At 40.7% G+C, this 23774-nt stretch overlaps 1 protein-coding gene across 1 annotated transcript in view; it reads right to left on the reverse strand.

Moving 5' to 3' along the window:
• LOC108796936 (synaptotagmin-C-like) overlaps nucleotides 1-23774 on the reverse strand; it is a 180461-nt gene that overhangs the window by 69203 nt on the left and 87484 nt on the right. The window contains exons 5-6 of the mRNA XM_018568497.1: nucleotides 6214-6566; nucleotides 2910-2935 (exon numbers count right to left, since the gene is read on the reverse strand). Coding sequence (XP_018423999.1) covers nucleotides 2910-2935; nucleotides 6214-6566 — 379 coding nt within the window. The remainder of the gene's footprint in view (nucleotides 1-2909; nucleotides 2936-6213; nucleotides 6567-23774) is intronic.

A 23774-nucleotide genomic window follows, 5' to 3' on the forward strand; every position in this document is an offset into this window, starting at 1 on the left:
TCTCGAAAACTTGCATCTTTGAAAACCAGTTAAAAAATACATGAACATCATGATAAATCCTATGAGTTTTTTTATGATCTGGTTTTCCGATTTTGAGGAACTAAACACTATTTGTATCTAAAACAGCCATATATACTACTCTTTACCTGAAGAAAAAAGTATTATTAGGAGAGTAAAAGGCGTTTAAGTTTGCTCTTTAAAAGGCCACAGTGTTCATGCGTGAGTTATTATTTTGAATAAAAACAGGACAGCAAAAAACGTACTGTACATTGGCAAAAATGTTGGCTCTCTTTATTTCTTCGGTTCCTCATTTCAGAATAATATCCTGCTTTTTAATTAGACTGGCTTTCTTCCTTGCATCCTGTAATGACATATTGAAGGAAGCAGCTAATCCTTGTAATGGCTATGCTTTTAAAAGATGCAGTTTGTTGCTCTTACTCTGGTTTCCAAAAAATCAGGACTATAACGAGCTGTCTTATTTCTTAAAAGCAAAGTGGACAAACTTCAGTAGGAAGCGGTGGTAGGAAAAAAAAAATTAGACATGACCATAGCTAATCTGAGAGTGGCCTGAATAGGAAGAGTTTAGAATGGGGCTACCATGTATGAAACAGAAGAGATGTGTAGTACAAAGTAAAGCTAGTCATACAGGTGAAACTCGAATAATTAGAATATCGTGCAAAAGTAATTGCAGTAAGTGCTGCAAAGGGGCCCAAACCAAGTACTGAGTACATATGCATGCTTGTACTTTTCAGAGGTCCGATATTGTTCTATGTACAATCCTTGTTTTATTGATTGCATGTAATAATCTACTTTTTTGAGGTTGTGGATTTGGGGTTCTTGGGGTTTTCATGAGCTGTAAGCCATAATCATCACAATTATGACAAATCACGGCTTGAATTATCTTGCTTTGCATGTAATGAGTCTATCTCATATATTAGTTTCACCTTTTAAGTTGCATTAGTGAAATAAATGAACTTTGCACGATATTCTAATTATTCGAGTTTCACCTGTACATGTAGACTGGAGAAAACCACTTGATTTCCCTATCCACGCTGTGGATGGAGGAATCTCCCATGCAGCTATTGGCAGTCAGAACACCCAAACAGTGACTGCAGCTAAATGGATGCTACATTTTGGCCAAACATTTTCCACCCTGCTCCTTTGATTTTTCAGTAGAAGTTGGTGGTGTTGGTAGGGCCGTCTATAGTTAGAATGTCGACAGATTCCTGCATATTTCTGACATTGTATGGCCAGATTAAAGTGACACTAAACTCAGGAGTTAAACCTTAAAAATTGATTCAAGTACCCTATTAATGAAAATGTTAACATTGAAAACAAAAACTTTATTTGTCTATCACTCAGCTGTAGATCATCAAATCATCTCTGAATTGGTGCTGACACTGTCCTTCCTTCTGGAGGGGGGCTATTTTTGTTGCCCATGGTCCCTGTGTGTGATGTAAAGTATCCACCGCACCAAGCTCGCTCCCGGGATGGACTAGAATCTCAATACAAATTGGTAAACTAAACGTAACATTGTAGTCCATCAAAGGAGTGAGCTTGTGACTACTTTAAAATGCATTCAGGTACCTTAACTAATAACAAAAAATGTATCTTATTTGTGTATCACTCGGCTGTAGATCCTCAAATCATCTCTGAATTGGTGCTGACACTGTCCTTCCTTCTGGAGGGTGGCTACTTTTGTTCCTCATGATCCCGGTGTGTGTTGCAAAGTGGCCACCGCTCCAAGCTCACTCAATCCATCTTAACCCGCCTCCCGGCTTCCTGATTGGCCGAGAAGCTGGGTCCATGCTGATTGGCTGGGAAGCCTATTTTGTGGCTAATCAGCATCGAGCTGACTAAACAGCATGGACTCGGCTTCTCAGGCAATCAAGAAGCTGGGTGGCGGCTAATGACATGCCACCTGGCTTCCTGATTGCCCGGGAAGCCAGCTCTATGCTAGCAGAAGTACCGGTATCAGCGAGTACCAAAAGATAAATATCGGTACTTGTACTCGATACCGAAAAAACGGTATAGGTGCCTCCCTAAAATACACACACACTAATACACCACCACCCCTACAAATAAATGCATACACACATTCTTATAATAAAATAAAGACCAATTTCCTAGTGATTTAGTACAGTACATTAGTCTGCACCTTTGGCTGGTGCAGAATGTACTAATCCTTCCTATTGGCCGGTGCTCAGTGAAGACTGTCAGAGCACACAATGAGTGCCAGCACCACCAGAAGCAGCTATGCTGTTTGCATTTGACAGATATGGAGACTGTGTAGCTGCTCCCCCAAAGTTAGGTACGTGGTCCACGACTGCGTACCTGACTTGTCAGCTGGCTGCAGGAATCATGGTACCAGTTTGCAGCCAGAATTGGCCCACGGGCTGGTACTTTGAGACCCCTGATCTAAGCAATGAGGATAGGGGGACCGATCAGTCATGACAAAAGGAATGAGGACAGAGGGGTGAAGGAGGTAACAATCAGTAATAATTTTGGCAATGAGGACGGGGGAGCAATCAGACATAATATAGGAGATGAGAATGGGGAGAGGGGAACACCAGAAGATCAATAACACACCACACTCCTCTCACTGTTCTCCTATCACATGAAGCCACTTTGTGCTCGGCTGTGTTCAGCCCATCACCCCACAGACAGCCCCACATTCCCTCCATGACCTGAGCTGCAGGTATGATGATGATGCACAGTGCCTCCCATGCACACACCACCATATGTCCTGCTGGAACAGGCTGTGACAGCTCTGACATTATTACATAAACAAATTACATCATCATACAGAGAAATGTCACCTTTACCTGCTTTCACGGTGCTGCCTCTGGGAAGTATGCTATTTAACTTTCTCGCAATAGAGAGTGCAGCCGATCCTGCAGGCAGGGCACCTAGAACTTGTGAAGGGCTCACAGAACTGAGCATAGCATGAGGTGCACGGAGATGGAGAGGGCAGAGAAACCGCATTGCTGATGCAGCCTCACTACCCCTGCTGGTCCCACTGACACTTATACGGCCCCATTCCCTACTGGTGCAGTGGTTGATTAGTTTGGTCTGCACCTTTAGCTGGTGCAGACCTTACTAACCCTTCCTTTCGCCCATAGCTCAATGAAGTCTGTCAGAGCTCTGGCCGAAAAGGAACCACTGACAGGAGCAGCTATGCGGTCTGCATCTGATAGAAATGCAGACCGCGTAGACCTTCCCACAAATTAAGCTACGTGATTGCGTGCCTGACCTGTCAGCCGGCTGCGGGCCGCATGGTACCGGTTCAGGGGCCACAATTGGTCTGCGGGCTGGTACTTTATGACCCCTGTAACAGTCCATGTAATCAACTAAAACAAAACTGCAGCACGGCTCTGTGCTGTCAGCATATAGCAGGCAGTAGCCCACTATATGCTGAGTTTTGGGTTACAGGGGAACATTAATAAATGTCCTCCTGTGACCCTAAAGAGAAGTATGGCAAAAAAAGGTTGGGCCATAGTTCTCTTTTAATCCTTGCAGTGCAGGGAAATCCCCACTGCAAGTGTAGATTTTTTTTTCACATGGAGATAGACTTTAATCAATACCAAAAGAAACTAAATTAAAACACAGGTGAATGTGCTATTTGTTAATCTCACCTAAGCAGCAATTGCTCTTATTGTATGTCAGCAAATTAATGCACTTCTAATTTGACTGTACGCATCTTCAAGTACACTTGTGTGTATAATTATTTAATATATACTGTTCCTGAGAATAGTTTAATATTTTATGACAACATACTGTGCAACAAAACTTAACATTACTTTCAGAAGACGGATAATGCTAATGAAAATTATTAAGATGCAGTCCATGGACAGATAATTAGCCATTCATGGAATTACATCCATTGGTCTTATGCAAGAGGAGTCAATGGAACTCTTCAAATTAATAGAGACTTTCAGAAGACTCCCAGAGGTATAGTCATTAGAGTGTTGTATATTTAACTTTAGAAATTACAGTAAACTTTACACAGCGCCAAACAAAAGAAGCAGCCAAAGAGCTAAGTGACTTAATGAACAAACAAGCACTGCGGTATAGAAAGCACAGAATAGTGAAATGAAGCATAGCCATTATTAGAAGCATTAAAATAAGAAACAGTTGTAGCTAAACTTCAGCTAAATGTACAGCTGCAATATATATATCTGGACTGTCTTACCCAACAAAAGATTTTGTTCAGCCGGCCTTGTGATCCAGCCACTGCCCCACCGTTCTCCCATGACCTCACATTTTCTCCATTGAAGATAAGCAGTAATGCTTGATCAAAGAACCAAACTCAGCCTGATGATTAATTAGTAAAGGAGTAACAGCACAGTGACGTGTTCTCCCCTCATGTAAGCATGTTGATAATATTAGATTGAGCCCTGATTTTTAACCTCTGATGTGCAAAGGGATAGGCCGGAAAGCTAATATAAAGGCATACTCAGTTACTAGTTGTACCAGAAATAAACATTTTTACTGCATACATAACTGAATTAAATGCCTTTGATAAAGTTGTCTGGAGCTTTTCCATGAGGGCTGGTGCAGACCTGGGCGATCCCGGGACGTGCAATCATGTGCCCTTGGACACAGCGGTTGGCGCACGGCCCCATTGATTTCAATGGGGTTATATTTGTGCTGCAATCACTGAAAAAAGGTACATGTATCCTTTTTTTGCTACAAGCATCGTGTCCGATTGTACGGGCGGAATCGCTGCAGGAAACCGCGCGATCCGCCATGTGCAACTGGGGTGCCATTAGAAAAGAATGGCACCACCAGCGCGATGAGCGGTGGTGTGCGACTCCCTGACCGCATGGCAATCCGTGCATGATTGCCATTCAGTTACGGATCGCGCAAGTGTGAACCTGGCCTAAAGCCTAAGGCTGGGTTCACACCTGAGCGTTTTTTTATGCTCGTTTTTTTCGTTCAGTGAAATGCGTGTTTCACTGGCGGTATGATTTATTTTATTTTTTTTCCTTTATTTTCTCTATTTAAAAAAAAAATAATAATTTTGTTTCACTTTTAAACTTCCTGCCAACTCCGCCCTCCTGCGACGCGACCACTCGTAAGGGACGGAACCCGGAAGTCGGCAGCCGCCGAAGACACAGCGGGGATCGCGGACAAGGTAAGACCTGTACGCTGTATTCCCGAGTGTGGCTCGAGGTTACCGCTTTGTTAACCCCGATCCACACTCGGGAATACCAATGGCAACGCGCCAAAGAAGCTCCTGTACTTCTTTGGGCATAGGGCGTTTTGCAGCGCGTTCCTACGCGCTGTAAAACGCCCGGGTGGGAACCATGCCCATAAGCAATTATCGGTTTTCACATGTTGAGCGTTTTACAGCGTGTAGGAATGCGCTGTAAAACGCCCAGGTGTAAACCAGGCCTAACTCTTGGTTCAATGTGAGTGACAGTTGAATGTTATTACACTTGCACGTTGTGCCCCAGATCTAAAGATGGCATGCAAAGTTTGGGCCCTGCCATGCTTAGGCTATGTGCATTCTGTTCTGCAGCCAGCCAGAATACGTTGTCAGAACTCTTGCTGTCCTGGATAGAGCAGTAATCATAGAGTGGAAGTGTCCAAGAACTTGATCTTTGTATTGGGGCATGGAGGTTAAAGTGACACTATTTCTTTGCGCATTCAGGGCAATATGGCGTTATTTCTGTATATTCACCTCCATGACCCACTGAAACTTACCTCTCTCTAGTGCAACTTTTCCTCCATTGCAGCTGCCACTAAAGCACCAGCGGGTGTTAGAGCCTAGAGGTAATAGTGAAATCACCTTCCACATCATGTGACACTGCTCAGCCTAGCAACTGACTGCTAGACCTGAGCAGTGCATCATGGGAGGAGGTCCCATGCTGCCCAATGCCTGGAAGTAAAACAAACAAAAAACAGGTCTGTCTATAAATAAACTTTACAGGTGCCCAAGTTTAATTAGTCTCTCTTTGACACTAATATCCTCCAAAATGGCTTACTCATTTTGCTGCGTTCCTCAGCACTCTTTCCAGTTCCAGAATGTGACACATACAGTATATGAAAAAACACAATCAATAGAAACCTGTTAAAAAAATCCAGCCATCAATATTCAAATAAAAAAACAATTCTATGCTAGGGTAATACTAAAATGCACATTGCAGCTTACCTAGTAGTAGTAGTAGTAGTAGTAGTAGTAGTAGTAGCAGGAGCAATATTTGCAACTTGCTGGTGTGACTGTGCATAAGGCATCTGTGATTCCTTAGCCACACCCTGGCTATCTACTGGTATGTCTGGAGAAGTCTGACTGATTTTAAGGTTGACTTCTGGGTAGGAGTCCATATCTAAATAAGAGCGTTCAGGCATCTCAACTCCAAGCTCGACTCTATCCACCAACAAGTCCCCATAGTGAGAGTGGTGAAGATGCCCATGGTGTCCATGATCTTTGCGTTGAGTCTGGGAAGAACCTTTGTCCCTCCATGGAATCCAACATAATTTCCAGGAGACAAAGAGCAAAACTCCAAGGAGAACAATTCCACAGAAGGTGACAATTACAGAGAGCAGGCTAACCGAGACATCTGCAAGAGAAACAATGGATGTTAGACTTCAAAAAGTAACAGTTTGTTAATAGAATGTGTGTGTGCCATGGGAAGATAACTATTACTACATGTTAGGAAGGAGATCTGAACTCAGAAGAATACAGGGGCTGCCAATGCTGACCACTCCTTCTGGAATACTAGTTTTCTGGATCTCATGCAGGCAATGACTTCAATATTTAGATCTCCTGACCTGAGCAAGATTCTGAGTTTGTGCCTCAAGAGTGACGCATGAGTTCTGACTTTTTTTCTGACATTAGTTTCTTAATCCTTACTCTGGATCAGTAACTAAGAAAGCATTAAGCCATAAACAGCCAGTGAACTAGCATTTTTACAAGATCAAAAGTGTTGAGAGTTTCACACATCGATTGAACCTATATAATTTGACAAATCTTACGTGTAATAGTCTAACAAAGGTTTTACTTTTGACAACCCCATTTTATGTTACAAACACATGTTTTAATTTAGTAAATTACAAGCACTTGCAAAGTCATTTAGGCTGTTGTGTTCAGATGTGGATAAATGCTGCATCTGGTCTTATGAGTGGTGTGACATAAGGAAAGGGGAAGTCATCGAGGGGCGATATATTTGTCCTCGCTTTCTATCCTATGTACAGGACTAGTGGAACCCAGACCAGGTATTTTCGGGTTGACTTTGGGTCTGAATAATCCAGCTCGGATATTGTGTCTCTCACCTGGATTGTTAATTGTTTAATGAGTGATTATCCAGGTGAGATAAAAGGGGAAGGCTGAAGCATAATGTTGCTCTGGTCTGGGACTCGGACAACATTCTGAGAGAGCTACAAGTTGGATGTGTGTAAGAGTAAAAGGTTGCTGAAAGTATTTTTGTTTTGTGAGGTGGCTGAGATAAGCTCACCACTTGGTGGAGCGGAAACCTGCCTGTGTAGTCAGAGCCTGGAGGGCAAGGATTTTTTTTCTGTTTTATTTTGTTTTATTGCAACCTTTTTAATAAAAACTGACTGCTAGTCAGATTGAAAGAGAGCTTTTGCTGTCTGGACTACCTTTTTCCCAGGGAAGGTGATCCCCATTTGAGCTATACCACCACAGTGGATACATGTGAACTGCGGTGGTGCTGGCCATCGATTTGCATAGGGTAAAGTGCAAGCTCTCATGAGCAGGGCCCTCCTAACTATCTTGTCAGGTATTGTAACTGTAGTGCCTTGCTTTATATTATAAAGCTCTGTGCAAACTGATGGCACTATATACATCCTGTATAAGAGTAATAATAGCATACAAATTTAGCCGTGTAGCTTCTGGCCGTGGTTGTTTGCACACAACGTATGCATTGGGCCGAAGCTAATGGCCTATAAAAATTAACCCTTAAAACCACCTTTATTTCTGTAAATGGTAGTGGTGTTGAAAATTCTCTTCCAGACAGGAATTCATTTTTAAACTAAAAAGCAAATGCAAAACACACCAGACCGATTAAAAAAAAAACATATCAGGCTTAATCTGGCTCTACCCGGAGAGGCAAAGGATTGTTGCCATCATAATAAATTAGACATGCAGGGATGTGATGAGCCTATTAAAATGTGACATAAAATGCGCAATACAAATTTATTTATATGCTTATGAAATGATCTTCTGCACAATCCGCTGCACCGACCTTGTTTTTTTTTGTTTGTTGTACATATCTCGCTACATAAAGCTTTCAAAGGCTGGCGTCTGAAGAGCGTGCTGCATTGAAACCAGGCAAGCGTGTTTTGGTTTATACATAGCCACTTTCTATATTTATTAACATGTAGCAATTCAAACTCTTTGCACAGCAGGCCCATCAAAATTAATAGTGATATACATTTTGGTGTTTTTTCAGCCCATCTGCACAATGAAAAATCTCAATTTAGTTTCTCTCATGTTCTGCATAACACATGAACTAAATATCTGTTTTTAAAATGCACAAAAATTCAAATAAACATGCTTTAAATGCACAAAAACATATAAAGTAACGTGCATTAAATATGTAGGTATTAAAGAGCCCTAAATGATATGCACACGTACAGCAGAAGTCTAAAGCTGGCCATACACTGGTAGAGTTTGTACATACATTTATACAAATATCTTATAAGAATATCATAAAATCAGAGACTTGATGAATATTGTTCGAAATTTCCCTTGATTTTAACATTAATTTATGGAAATAAATGGAGTTTCTCAAACAAACAAAATTCTAACCGCAACTGTGGTTTTTCATTTGAGAAACTTCATGAAAAAAATTTCCATCCTGCTCCTTTGATTACTTATTACTACTACCGTCGAAATTGATCATGAATTTGACCCTTATTAGCTATTAGAAAATGAAACAAACGTTCCAAAAACACATTTTATGATAGAAATTCACAATAGAAGTTGAGTACGCCCCATGATAGAAGGTGAGTACGCCCCATGAGTGGGGTGTGACATGATCATGCTGCGATGTGTGGCAACCAATGGGTGTTTCTGGCTTATCAGTCAATCACTGGTGGTTTTATGGCCAGTGGTGCATGCTGGGGAAGTACATATATACTCAGGGGAATTGCCATGGGCTCAGCCCTGTCCTAGTCTAGACCCAGTGCTGGTTTAGCCTGGTGGTGAGCCCAGGCTAAAGCATGAAGCATGAAGCATTTCCTGCACTTGAGCAGTGCAGGAAATGCTTCATGAGGCCTCAAGTCTGGAGGAGGCCTAACACTGATTGAAGAGGAGAACCAGGGAAGCTAATGGCTGCTGGAGGTGCTGGTACTAGAATGGACCTCAGGAGCAAGTCTGGTGTCTCTCCTACTGAAGATCTCATACCTAGCCCTCTTCAGCTGTTGCTCAAATACCCAGTGTTAGCGTGTGCTCCTATTAAACCTGCACTGTGGAATACTGAAAGGGACTGGTGAGTCTGGAATTCTGCGCTATTCTATTTTTGCCATGGATGTCCTAAGCCCTATGCCCTCTCCCCAAATAATGAAGTTCTGCAATACAATTCTATCAGAGTTTTATAACTACAGTCTGGATCTCGCTTTATCAGTTGCCACAGAGAGTGGTAAGTGCTATAAGGGCAGCCAGATTGCTAAAGTTCCTTAGACAGGCTATGGAAGACCCGTTCATCCAGCGAATCCTTCGGGGGGAGCACTATAATACTTTTTCTTAATTTGCACAGTTAGCCCCCATTTGCCCACTAGCGCTTTTTTGGCACATGCACACATTAAGTTTATTGGGCTGCCGTACTTGCGACAATGGTGCCAAAGAAGTACATAAACCTTTTTTTTAAATCGCATTGCATAAACCATTTGGGGCACGTGTCTGTGTGTGTGTGTGTATGCTTAGGGTGCTATTAAAATGAATGGCTGTGAAGCGCAATTCCGCTAAAGGCACACTTTTTTTGCACAATGCGGCAACGTGCGTAAAATTCCACTATTTTCTGCATGCTGTCACAACGTTCAGGTGTGACTGGGGGCTTAATTTTTCAGGACAGTGAACACACACACATACTATACAAGTTTCACCTTGTTCGATGCAGTCAGTTGGCTGTGAGCTACGGTTGAAAGAAGGGGGGGTTTTAAAGTGTACCGTAAATAATTGATCACCAGCAACGCATTAACATGAAATTTTATTCTAAACTGCAAAACAGTGCTAAAGAAACACACGCAAAGTTAGGCCCATGACTGCTATATATATAATAAAGGGAGGTGAGATCAAACTCTTACCTGATTGGCTGGGAAAATGGAGTTGGGAGGTGGAGTCGTGTGTGCATCCCTAAAGGAAGAAATTTCTGGATTCAGACAGAGACAGCAGCGTTGAAGCAGCGTCACTCCATCCTGCCCTGATTTTTGCTAAATTTGGTTGTTATATTGTTTCTTTGCTAATTCAATGCCTTTATACTGTCACTGCAGCCGAGCAGGGTCTGAGGGTCTTTGAAGGACAGCATCTGCAGTTAACATTTAACTGAGATTGGGGAGCTGTCTCAGGTAGGGCATTCCCAGGATAACTGGTAGGTTGAATATTCTGTTAATATCTGCAATTGTGATGTTATGTCCCCGAGGTGGTGTGGTGTGGCTGGGGGCCTACTATGCAGATACTGGTTGTTTTGTAATAAGGTGACCTTCAAGGACCTTTAAACCCAGTTAACAGTTATGTTGTTAAGAACATTGTTTGGCTTTGTATTAATAAAATGGCTGCGGTGGCCATAAAATCCAGCCCCTGGTGTGGTGTCACTTAAATAACGGAGGGTATATTGGAGTTGTGGAGGGTGGATACCCTAGTCATGTTAAAATTAGTTCATGGTGATGGTGCAGTGAATATGAAGATGGTTTACAAGTGGTTTGAGTGATTTTGTAATGGTTGTGAATCGGTTGAAGACGTGGAGCGGTCGGGACATCCTTCAACATTAAAAACCCAAGAGAAAGTTGAAAGAGCAAGCAAAATGATTCAATCAAACAGGCGATTGACTAATGATGAAACAAAATGATGTGCGTAGAGAACGGCCTGAGAAAAGGGAAATGGTATCATCCTAAATCATGACAACGCTTCGTGTCATACACCACTTCTGGTACGGCAATTTCTGTCAAATAAAAAAAAATGATGGTGTGTCCTCAGCCACCTTATTCACCGGATCTTGAACTGTGCGACTTCTGGCTCTTCCCCAAAGTCAAAATGACCATGAAAGGTAAACATTTTCAATCGATTCAGGACATCGAGGAAGCCACAACAGCGCAACTTAGGAAACGCACGAAAGAGGACTTCCAGAAAGTGGCAAGATCTATGGGATAAGTGTGTTCGAAGCGAGGGGGAGTATTTTGAGGAGGATTAATGGCATTGTGTCTTTCACTGTAATTATGTTTTGTATTTACAGATTCGCCGTATTTTATTATCACACTATAAATATATATGTATATTTATGTGACTGCTGCATCAGCTTACACTATATGTAAATAATAAAGGTATAAATATAAATGTAGAAAGGTGGAATATATATATTTTTTTACCTAGTAAATATGAACAATTATTCAGCTCATAAAAGTCTATTGCTACTGGTGTTTCATTTCCAAGTAGCCTTCCAGCCCGAGAAGAGCAGTCATGAGCTGGAAACTATTGTTCTCCTGTGAATGGAATATTAAACCATGCCTTGTTACTGAGAACTCATAACTTTGCAATGTCATGGACCAGCCTAGGACAGAAATATAATGTATCTGATTAAAAACATGCACACAGTAACCGAGTTCCAATAGAATTTCCAGGAAAACTTGATGGCTGTTAGATATTGCTGTCAGATTATATAAACTGATCTTTTGCGAGACAAAAGTACCATGGATGCCTTTTCCCTTTCAGTAGAATGAGCATCCTTAAAGTATTATAAAAATAGTAAAGATAAGAATCCTATCTTAAAGAATGTTTCCAGCAACACAAAATACATGCAATATAATTGTACCCAAAACTCATGTTTTTTTCTTTTCTTTATGGATTATTCTTTTTCTCCTTACTTGTAGCCCTGGTAAAATTCTATATTGGCCGTTAGATGCCTTTTGCTTTAAAGCGTGATTCCAATTTTGTTGAGAAAAACCATTAGATTGAGATTAGCTATTAATCCAGGTGTATGTGGGGTGTCCACGGGTATGAAAATAAAATGTAGATTCTCTTTTTTTCTCAGCTGTGACAGGGGGGGGGGGGGGGACCTCTAGTCTATATACTCAGTTATTGCCAGCTATATTATTTAAAACCCATTTGAAATGTAAAATTAGGTGGGAATCTGATTTACGGCCACTGGAAGATGATTTTTGGAGAAAAAGCACTGAAATCGGTTCAGTTGGTTTCTTCGTCTGTTTCGCATAGGCTGACACAATTATTTTATCCTGCATAGAATATATTGTATAGTATTGGTTTTAGGGAAGATTCTAGATGTCCAAAATGCGGACTGGAACCAGGCTCATTAGTACACTTCATGTGGCAGTGCCCGAAGTTAAAACGATATTGGTATGAGGTTAAAGAGGTGATTCATTTTGTGTATGAAGCACATATTTCTGATAACCAGCAAGTCTGTTCTCTGGGGGTATATGAGTCCCCTGATAAGGGTTACTGCATAGCCATATCTAATGCACCTTTTGTGGCATGTAGAATGCTTGTCATTAAATGGATGTCACCTACAAAGGGGGAGTGGCTGAAAGAATTAGATAGACTTGTACTGTTTGAATAGGCGACAGCACAACATCGAGGTGTATTGGAGAAGTATTATAAAATGTGGGGAAAATGGCTCAAATATAGGACTGTTATAATGGTATAAATTGAGACCGAATACATGCAGATCTTTAGATTAGGGTACTTTTGAAGTAAGCACTATCTTGGTATACATTTGGTGCCAGATATTGACTCAGGTAATATAAGTAAATAATATGTATGTTGTAAGATATGTCTGAATTTTATTTTATTTTATTTTATATATAGACTATATAACAGCAGTGTGGATCTATGTACCTGTGTTTTTACTTTGTTTGCATTGTAAGTATTTGTCTTATTGCTGTTTTATTGCTCTTTGGAAACTGTTTTATAATGTATGTGTTCTTCTTTTTGTGTAAAAACCTTTAATTAAGTAATGAAGAAAAAAAATAGATTCTTATTGAAGGGAAGGCCTAAAATCTTTTATCTTAGTGCAGACTTCAGTGAACATCTGTGAGCCATACACACAAGCAGGAAATTACATTTCTGGGGGCATTCTGTATATCACTGCTTGTTGCTTGCCTCTGAGTTGCATTATTGCACTGAATTTTTACAAAATTGCGGCTAATTCAAATTTAAATAGAAAGATCCTTTTTTTAAATAAAATTAAATTACAATATGGCTTTGTAGCAGTTTAATTATTTTATTTATATTTTTTATTATATAATTTTCATTTTTTTTAACAAAATTGGACTTTTCCTTTATATGAAATAATAAACTTACATGGCTGATTAATCAACTGCCAGTGTGTATGTGCACAATTATCAGCTGCTAAAACAATGTATTGTGAGATTTTTTTCATTTGTTTAAAATATCTAACAATATAGAAGACAGCATCATCTGTGACCGACCACATGGGAAAAAATATTTTGTGGCATAAAACATAACATACAAAAATTCTGGAAAGTTTAGAAAAAACACTGTAGAAACGTGGTTAACGTTTTGCATTGAGGAATGTTTTTTTCATAGCAGGATGTTGATTTAAAACAGGGGTGCCCTCAATTTTTGTGTTAAGATCTACTTTTTAAATGACAAGCTACACGAGATCTACCAACGAAAAAAAACCTCACTCACTCTCTCCTGGCTGTCTCTCCTTGCTCTCTCTTTCCTGGCTGTCTCTCCCTGCTCTCTCTCCTGGCTCACCTTGCTGTATTTTGCAACAGGCTGTGTAAACTAATATTCTTTGATGTAATACATAGCACTTAAACCACCAGTATCCACCAGAAAGGTGTCAGGGAGCTTAGCTCAGCAGACTCAGGCTAATAGGTGATCATGTGTGCTCAGCTAAATAAATATACCAAAATGGAATAAAGGGGCCGCCATTCACACCCTTCGTGATCTACCAGCATCAGCTTTGAGAGCTACTGGTAGATCACAATCTACCTAATGGGCACCCCTGATTTAAAACAACGTAATGTGAATTAAACAACCAAGTTATAGTAAAGCCCGACACAGGGCAGCCTCAAAGTACCAGAAAATCTGGGGCTGTCAGTATGCTTCAATGCAGAAATTAACACACCTTCAATACTAACATCAACACAACACTTTACATTTTTGCCAAACGCTTACAGTCATGTATTTGAACAGCTGGCTCAAATTCCCTCAACTCAGTTTTCCTGAACTTCCTGTCCAGTGCAAGATCACAAAGGACAGCACAGACTCCAGCAACTGTCCATCTACTAGCTTGGAGAAAGGAAGAGGAAGGACAGAGGAGGGAGGGGGGGGGGGGGGGGGTGGCAAGTGCTCAGGGGAGTGCTCAGGGGACCAGTTGATTCTGCAGGAAACTAAAAATGTTATACATCCTTAAGCAGCATCCATTGTAAATGATTTAATCAGCATTTGAAATAGCTTAAAAAGCATTTTACCTTTAATATCACTGTAACTGCTAGTGACGTTACTGCTCCTGAACGGCTATATAAACTAAGAGGTTGATTTACAAATGCAAATAGAATGTTCAATTTAGACCTTGTCGGGGAAGTTTCCCCTTAGATTAGTGAATGAGGTGAAGTCCTGCAGACTTACATCATCCAATCATGTGCAAGCAAAAATGTATATATTTTTTATTTTCTTTGCACGTGACTGGATATTTTTTGACAAAGTGAAATTCCCACATTCACTAAACTAAGGGAAACTTCCCCCACAACGTACAAATTCCCTTGCAAACTGCACATGATATTTTTCTTTAGTAAATCAACCCCACTGGGTTAGAGAGCATCTTCCATCTGAGGCTTTTGACATAGGTATTCCGCTTGTGACATATTCCCTTTAACCACTTGATGACCGGGGTGTCTACACCCCCTTCCCGTCCAGGCCATTTTTCAGTATTCAGCGCTGCGGTACTTTGACTGACATTTATTCTGTCATGCAACGCTGTACTGAAATTAATTTTATACTATCTTTTGGGGACACATAGAGCTTTTTTTTGGTGGCATTTAATCACCACTGGGGTTTTATTTTTTTACTATATAACTAAAAAAGTACAAAAAATTCAAAAAAGAAACTGTTTTCCCTTTTATTATTTTAGGAAACATGTATTATTATCCAATTTTTTGGTAAAATATAAAAGCCCATTGCATTTCTGACCGCTCATTCATTAGGATAAAAATGGGTGCAATGGTAGTCGATGGATGGCCACCGTCTTAGTGATACAAAAGAATATGGACACCGGCACTCCAACAGCAGATAGAATACATAATTTATTGACGTACATGCAAAAAAAAAAGCATAACACACTTAAGGGTCTATTCACTAAGCTGCCGTAGGTAGCCGACCTGAAGAACTCTGTTCGGCTATTCACTTCAGGCTGGTACAGCTGATTTCAGCCATATATCGGCTGAAATCAGCCGTACATCGGTTTGCTTCGCATGGCTTCGGGTCGGCCCAACATGATCAGCATGTTCGGCTGACCCGAAGTACAGAAGGGGTTTGACTCAGCCGATCCAACACCAGGATCGGCTGAGACGAACCTCCGGCAGGCTACTCACTGCTGTTCGGCCTATTCTTATAAATGCCGAACAGCAGTGAGTGAATAGCCTAATGCCGCTGAGCATTCGGCATTCGGCTCGGCTGTTCTGCTCAGGCCCTCAGAGGGACCGAGCAGAACAGAAAAATAGTTTCAAAAAGTAAATAGAAAACGATTGTTCGGATCTAGCAATGACAGCTAGCTCCACCCAACAGTTTTCTATTGTCCGGTAATGACAGCTCCGCCCAACAGTTTTCTATTGTCGGCGGTTCTGCTGCCGTCAAAAAAAAACCTCCCCCAGGCACTCTAGAGAGAAAAACTGCTTTTTCTTTCTTTATTCTGACACAGAGCCGTGTCAGAATAGAAAAAAAAAATATTTTTTTTGCCCATTGGAATGCATTGCTAGATTCCTTTTGGCTATTTAAATTTGCAATAGCCAATAGTAAACTAGCATTGTACCCGCCCTCTGCTGATGGACCTGATGGAGAACTCCAGCTGATGGTACAATGCTAGTTTACTATTGGCTATTGCAAATTGAAAGCTGGAACGAAGCTACGGCTAGATCCTTCGGCAGCTTCGTGAATAGACCCCCTTAGTGCATGGGGAGGGGGCATACGAGCAGGCCCAGACACGAGGGATGTTAAAAAACGCCCACCCGCTGCCAGAAGTCTCCTGTTCAGCTGTTTCTGAACATTCGGCGGATGGGAGGTGGTTAAAGGGACACTAAATTCAGGAGTTAATTTAAAAAAATGTATTCAAGTACCTTAGCTATGAACTAAAATGTAGTTTATTTGTGTATCACTCAGCTGTAGATCCTCAAATCATCCCTGACTTGGTGCTAACACTGTCCTTCCTTCTGGAGGGTGGCTACTTTTGTTCTCCAGGGTCCCTGAATGTGTTGTGAAGTAGTCACCGCTACAAGCTCACTCCAGTGATGGACTACAATCTCCTGTTTAGTTTACTCATTTGTATTGAGATTGTAGTCGATCACAGGAGCGAGCTTGGAGTGGTGGCTACTTTAAAACACACACAGGGACCATGGGGAAAAGAGTAGCCACCCTCCAGAAGGAAGGACAGTGTCTGCACCAAGTCAGAGATGATTTGAGGATCTACAGACGAGTGATACACAAATAAGCTACATTTTAGTTCATAGCTAAAGTACTTGAATGCATTTTTAAGATTTAACTTCAGAGTTTAGTGTCATTTTAAGTATATTTTTATTATAATGCATTAAGAGGTATGGCACCACACATGGAATAAACACAATCGGCAGTCGTGACTATGGGAGGAACATAGGAAGAGTTTGCTGTGAGTGATAACCTATTGATTAGCAGCAGATTGCAGAGACAACATGCTGCATGGGTAACAAAGCACGCAGAGCACAGCCCAGGGGACGCTCCTAAGTGGCCATCTGGAAGTAAGAGTATCATCACTGCTTAACGCGCTGAAGAAATACAATTTGGTGGAAAATGATGAATTTTGAAGTCTACTGAGAATTTACAAGTGAGAGCTAAAACAATTACCGAAAGTACTTTTCCATGCTATCTGAAAACATTTTGCATTTTAATAGGGCTGTCACAGTCTCGGTACACACTTTTATCTTAATTTTATTTAGTATTCTGTTTTTTTATTACTTTTTATGGTTTTAAGACAAGTCCTTTAAAGTGCACTACTCCCTTTTTCTTTTACAGGAAAATAGTTTTTTTTGTTTAACTTATTTTTGGGTATGTATGACAGAGATCAGCTTAATGAAAAAATCTTATCAACATGTGAGTTAGTGTATGTGGACTCAAGAACAAACCGTAATATTCTGCAGCATATCATTTTCCCCTTTATTTTCCCCAGGTGATCCTGCCAGTAAGGCCTAATTTACACAGACGGCCAAGAGGCAGTAAAAGCAGGTGTTTCTTTTGCATTTTTAACCACTCCCTGGCTGCTCACTGACACGTTAGAACTGCAGCTGGACAGTGCTGTACACATTGTCATGGCCTGGATGCTGTACTTAAAAATTAGACAGCATGTCGCATTTGGCAGGCCTTGCTGCCTGCCAAACACGACCGCTGATTGAACCGAGATGCAACCGCATGTAGCAGTAGCTCCATTTAAAATTCCCTTTGGGATTAAAAAAAAACATTCAGGAGACATGTCTGTAAAGGTTCTTGTATTCACAAGGTCATTGTATATCTGTGAAAAAAAATCAGGGCAACTGGAATTGCTGTATTTTTCGCTGGTCATGCAACTAGTTTTCTCATTCTGATTTAAGAAAGCTAATCGAATGACCAGCGAAAATGTCTTACAGATACATTCAGGAGACAGCAGTATCACCTACTGAATGCACACTCTACCACCCTATGAAAGGCGATCCACAGCGGATCACTTTTAAGAGGGATGGTAAAGTCTGCTGCTCTTCTTAACAAGACCTAATACATTTCAGGTCCTAGGTTGACAACCCGGACTCACTGTACTATATCTATGGAGGAGAAGCGTTGTTACCAAAGAAGAGGAAGTATGTTAGGACTAAAGAATACCTCTGTCGTTATCTCTATAACATAGGGGAAGGTCTGCCATAAGGAAGATAAAAGACTGTAGACATTATCAGTGCACAGGACACCAGCAAGCAGTACATTTTTCACAGGATCTATTGCCTTTTGTTATAAAAAAACATAGGTCCTATTTTGTTGACATTGCTCTAAAAAAAACTAAGCATTCTTTTGTGAGAGTTAAGTTCTACTTGAATCCAAAAGACTGAATATTTAGGTGACTGTATATGGCCAGTGACAGGTTCTCTTTAAGGAAATGTCTTTATTTCATTATCATTGTAAGCTCTTGACACCTTTCTGTATCCTTCACTTGAGTGACTTATTCCTTACCCTTTTGTACACCATTCAGACCCACCCTAATATATACTATATATCACTGTACATAATTTAAGCCACACTTTAAATTGATCCATTCATAAAAGAAGGCAAACAGTAGAACCAATAAGGTCGCAGTGAGGCGGTGCAGAAGGAACCAAAGCCTAGTAATACTGGCTGTGTAAAATTAAAATGTATTTCCACTTTTGCAGCCAAACTGGGATAACACCAATTTTATATTTGTCCCCATGCATATTGCATAACTTTAAAACAAAATGTATACATTTCTCTTTGCGTAATACTATTCAGAGAGAAAGGTTTTTCTCTATGCTGAAATTCCCTTCAGAGTGCAAGGGCTAGGCAGGGTAATATTATCAAAGTTAACCCTGTCTGTACTTTGCCAGCAAATCTCATTATCAGTTGTCAACTAGATTTTAACAGTCCCTGTCCTTACAAAAGGTTAAAGATATGAAGGTCTAGTCACAAAAGGGTTGAAGAGTTTGGAGAAGGCAGGAGAAGTGAACAATCTAGGCCAAAATAGCTGATTTTAAAAAATTCTCTAATTCAGCTCACTTTCCAGTTCAGCTATGTTGTCCTAGATTGTTCTCTTCTCCTGTCTTCTCCAAACTCTTCACCCCTTTGTAAATAACCCTGTTAGAAGCATTGTATGTTAATGAGGGTAAGCTCAGAGTGTCCCTAGTCTTTCTTTGGTTTCTGATCACCTGGAAATTGAGAGAAAAGCTTGCTGCACGGACACATCTAGAAGGTAAGAAATATGACTTTAACTGCTTGAAGACCAGGTGTTTAGATCCCCTACCTGGCCAGGCCATTTTTCAATTACTTTTAGGAACGATGTGTGAATAGGAATACAGAACAAAGATATAGTGGGGGTTACTCAAATGTGGCTGCAAATGTGGAAATACACTTTAAGGCTATATCTGTGCTTTACAGGAGATGCACACATGGCTAAACAGAGCAAAAAGGGATAATCAGCATGACTCTATCCACTTACCCATTAGCAGAGACTGAGGTCCTTGTTTTTGGGTTTTGTGCTAGAAGTAAAGTTGTGTAAATGCCTTCTGTCGTAAGAAGGCAAAACTTTATCTTTCCTGAAATAAGACATGTTTTATTAATACTATGTACTAAGCCTGGCATCGTGAAATGCCTGCATGTACCTTCAATTATATCCAAATCCTTTTTCAATGTGGCACAGGAACCCCCAAAGCTGACTGCAGTCAGCAATTAAATCTTGGATACCCTCTGACTTACTTGTCTTCGTTGCCCACTGAGAGCGCCAAAGCTTTTAGGATGGAGCTAAGTCAACACCTTTCTTCTGATTGAGGGCTTAGCTAAGGGATTGCGAACTGCACTTAAGTTGATCTGAATATATTCACAAGTAAATGCATGCATCTCGAGGCGCCTGCACTAAACAAATAGCAATAACAAAACATGTTTGTTCATATGAATGGTTCCCCTTAAAGATGGATAAAAAGACAGACTGGATGCCTGGCGACATCAGGTAAGTCACATTTTAACGCCCCGCCATCTTTATGCCATAAGAGGAGAAAAGGAAGCTCTCTGAGTCACAGACTCCTTTCATTTGGGTAAGCTGTAACTAGCTACTTTATTAGCTTTAGGAACAGCCACTTTATTGGTTTTTAACCAAAGGGAGGTGCCACTCCAACAGTCAGAGGGCAATGTGCTATGGCAAATAGCTCATAGTGACTAATGAGCAGTTTTCCTGCATGGTTTTAACTTCACACCAACCAACCTAATTGGTTTGTGTGTATTCTTTCCCTTTGCATCATCTTTGCATTGCCCTATTAAATAAGTCATATTATCTAAACCCAACTCATGTCACTGGCCCCAATCAGCCACTTGCACTTTTAGTGCAGTTGTCATTTGTATGCCCACCCTCCTCCTAGCACTCCTTCACACTTTTACACTTACCTATCACCATTCACCTCTGAGAGCATCACTGTGTAGTTTGCTGGGAAACCTTTCTGCTGGATTCCTGTATAGCCAGTAATACAGCCCTACCTTCTTTTTACTTAAAGTCTCCCAGATAGGCTTGGTTTCTTCTGCAAGTGCACAGCACAATCTATATTTATTCCTTTCTTTCATCCCTGTGGTGGAGGTTTGGAAAATTGGAGATTGCAATACAGTAGGTGGTACCCAGCAGACTACACAGTTATTATTACCTGTGCACTAGATAAGCAGGTCCTGAGAATGAATTCAAGAACTCAGGGCACTGTATGTTAATGCACGTTTTAAAAAAACAGTCCCTCATGAGTCCCTTATCTGCTACCTGGCATCGATTCTAACAACTAGAAGCTGCCTGTAGTGTCTTATGTATACTCAAAACTGTACGATACTGCTCATTTAAAAAATATACATCTTTAGGTATGCTATGTGAATGGGAAAACAAATATATATTGGGAGTTTCTCAAATGTGGCTGCAAAAAGTGGAAATGCACTTTAAATTGAATCTGGTAGCTAAATTGCCGTAAAAGGGAAAGTGTTGTATATTTTCTAATTGTTTCAGAGTGTCCTTTTGAGGGATGCACAGATATTACATTATTAATCAAGGAACACAATGTAATTTACATCTTACATGCAAGACTGAAGGGATTTGTACTCTGTACTGGCTCCCTACTGACTTTTACCTATTTGTATTTTGCATTATTGAGAAGGAACCTGGGCTGTGTGAAATTGCAGTGTATATATGTGATGTCTGCCCAGTCAGAGATTAATGGCTAAAGCAGGGATGGGATGAGTTTGAATTCATTATCTACATTATTAAAATAACACACTCTTACTCTGTTCTGATGTGTGTGTATAGAGAGAGAGAGAGCAACAGTACCATATGTGTGTGTATATTTACACATTTACACACACACACACACATATATATACTTATATATACACTAGGGATGTTCAGATACCAGTGCCGATACTTGGCAATTTCACGAGAACTACCAGGGTTGCAGTGGTTCCAGCTGGGACCTGGCTCTGGCGCTCCCCCACTGTCCTGAAATCATTAGTCTGTATTGTTTTAGAAAAACTGTCAAATGACAATAAACAAAAATGTATCAGTACTTGTACTTGGGGAAATGGTATCGGTGCATCTCTTATTTATAAAAAAATTAATAAAATACATTATAACAGGGATGCACAAATCCCAAGAGCTCTATATGCTCCTTAAATATGACAGCTGCCTCTTGAATTTTGAATTTTGCTGTAGTCTAGTCTTGGAGCTGGAAAGGTATCTGTACATATACTTGTACCGAGAACGGTACTTGATATATGAACTTTCCTAATACACACACACATATATACACTGAGTGGCCAGTTTATTATGACCACCTGACGTTTGTAGGCAAATTTAGCTATAATTAGCTATAATTTCGTGCTGAAGTTGCTAGAGGGCCAGACTATTATAAATAGGGAAGCAGGTTGTTTAACACGACTGTAGAAGTGATTTTTTTTCTGAAGATACGGGTAAACAACGCGATTTAACAGCCTTTGAACGTGGGATGATTGTTGGCGCTCGGAGCCATGGAGCGAGTATCAGCAAAACAGCAGAATTCGTTGCATGTTCAAGAGGGGCTCATTGTTAAAGTGTTTAAAGACTGGCCTGTCAGCAGAAAATCTGGGTCTGAACGTGCGAATTGTGGCCGTCAGCGACTAGTCAATGTTAGGGCAGAACGGAGAGTGGCAAGACTGGTACAAGACAACAGAAGGGCAACAGTGCAGTGTCAGATTCCTCGCATCACCTTTCAACATCTCGTGTCGTGTCTCAAGTCACGAGGCGGCCCAACAAAGTCATCTTGTGGAGTTATCTTGTGGCTCAACAAAGTACTGATGGGGTGGTCATAATAATCTGGCCACTCGGTGTATTTATATACACACATATACACACACTACATACAGTACATACAGAGAGAGAGAGAGAGAGAGAGAGAGAGAGAAGGATAGGCTGTTCAACATGTGTTAATGCAAGAGTCCCACAATAACCTGCTCCTAAAGTATCTCCAAGTTTCTGATAATGAAAAAAAAAACAAAAAACAGATAGAGGAAGCCTGTACTGGGAGAATAAGTAGACTGCACTTAAAGTGACACTAAACTGTGGAGTTAAATCTTAAAAATGCAGTCAAGTGCCTTAACTATTAACAATAAATGTAGCTTATATGTGCATCAATCAGCTGGAGATTCTCAAACCATCTCTGAATTGGTGCTCACACTGTCCTTCCTTCTGGAGGGTGGCTACTTTTGTTCTCCATGGTCCCTCTGTGTGTTAGTTCCCAGCTCACTTCCATGATAGATTACAATCATAATACAAATTTGAAAACTAAATGTGAGATTGTAGTTCATCACAGGAGTGAGCTTGGAGCGGTGCCTACTTTACAACACACAGAGGGACCATGGGGAACAAAAGTAGCCACCCTGCAGAAGGAAGGGCAGTATCAGCACCAATTCAAGGATGGGTTGAGGATACACTAAAATAAACTAAATTTGTGTTAATAGTAAGGGTACGTGAATGCATTTTTAAGTTTTAACTCCTGAGTTCATTTCACTTTAATGACCATCCTTCTGAGGATGCCAAACACCCATCAAGCTGATCCCAGTCATTTTAATAATTTGAGGCACTGGCCTAAAACAAGTGCACAGATCAGGAGCTCTGACTTCGCTCTCTAATCTATATGCCTTTTCAAGGTCCGTAATGTAGAAAGTACTCAAACCAAACAATAGACAATACAAGCCTCCAGATTTCACTCCTTCCTTTGAAGGAAACCTGTCATCAGTAAAAAAAAAAAAGTAGCAATAAGAATGAAATAAGAGCACCTGGAATAATCTACTAGGAAAAGGTTAATTTTAGAATGAAAAGATGTGCGCTGGTAAGTCACCTCTTACTTTCATAGCCTCATCATTGGTTCATAAACATGATGAGGCCTCAGAGACCAACAGTAAGGCAGAGGAGGTTGTAGGAGGTATGGCAGCTACATCCTGCATTTGACTTGTACATGTTGAAGAGCCTTCTGGGCTCCCGAGGAGCTCAGATGGCAGATAAAGGACCTAATTGACCAAGCTGTAGAAAGGCCTGATATTGTTGTACACCAAGATGTTTTATTCACAAAGGACATTTGTGGCCTCATTTTTGCTGTTCTCTTTTAATCACCAC

The sequence above is a fragment of the Nanorana parkeri genome, unplaced genomic scaffold (assembly GCF_000935625.1).
Source record: "Nanorana parkeri isolate BGI_ZX_2015 unplaced genomic scaffold, ASM93562v1 scaffold1198, whole genome shotgun sequence".
Lineage (NCBI taxonomy): Eukaryota > Metazoa > Chordata > Amphibia > Anura > Dicroglossidae > Nanorana > Nanorana parkeri.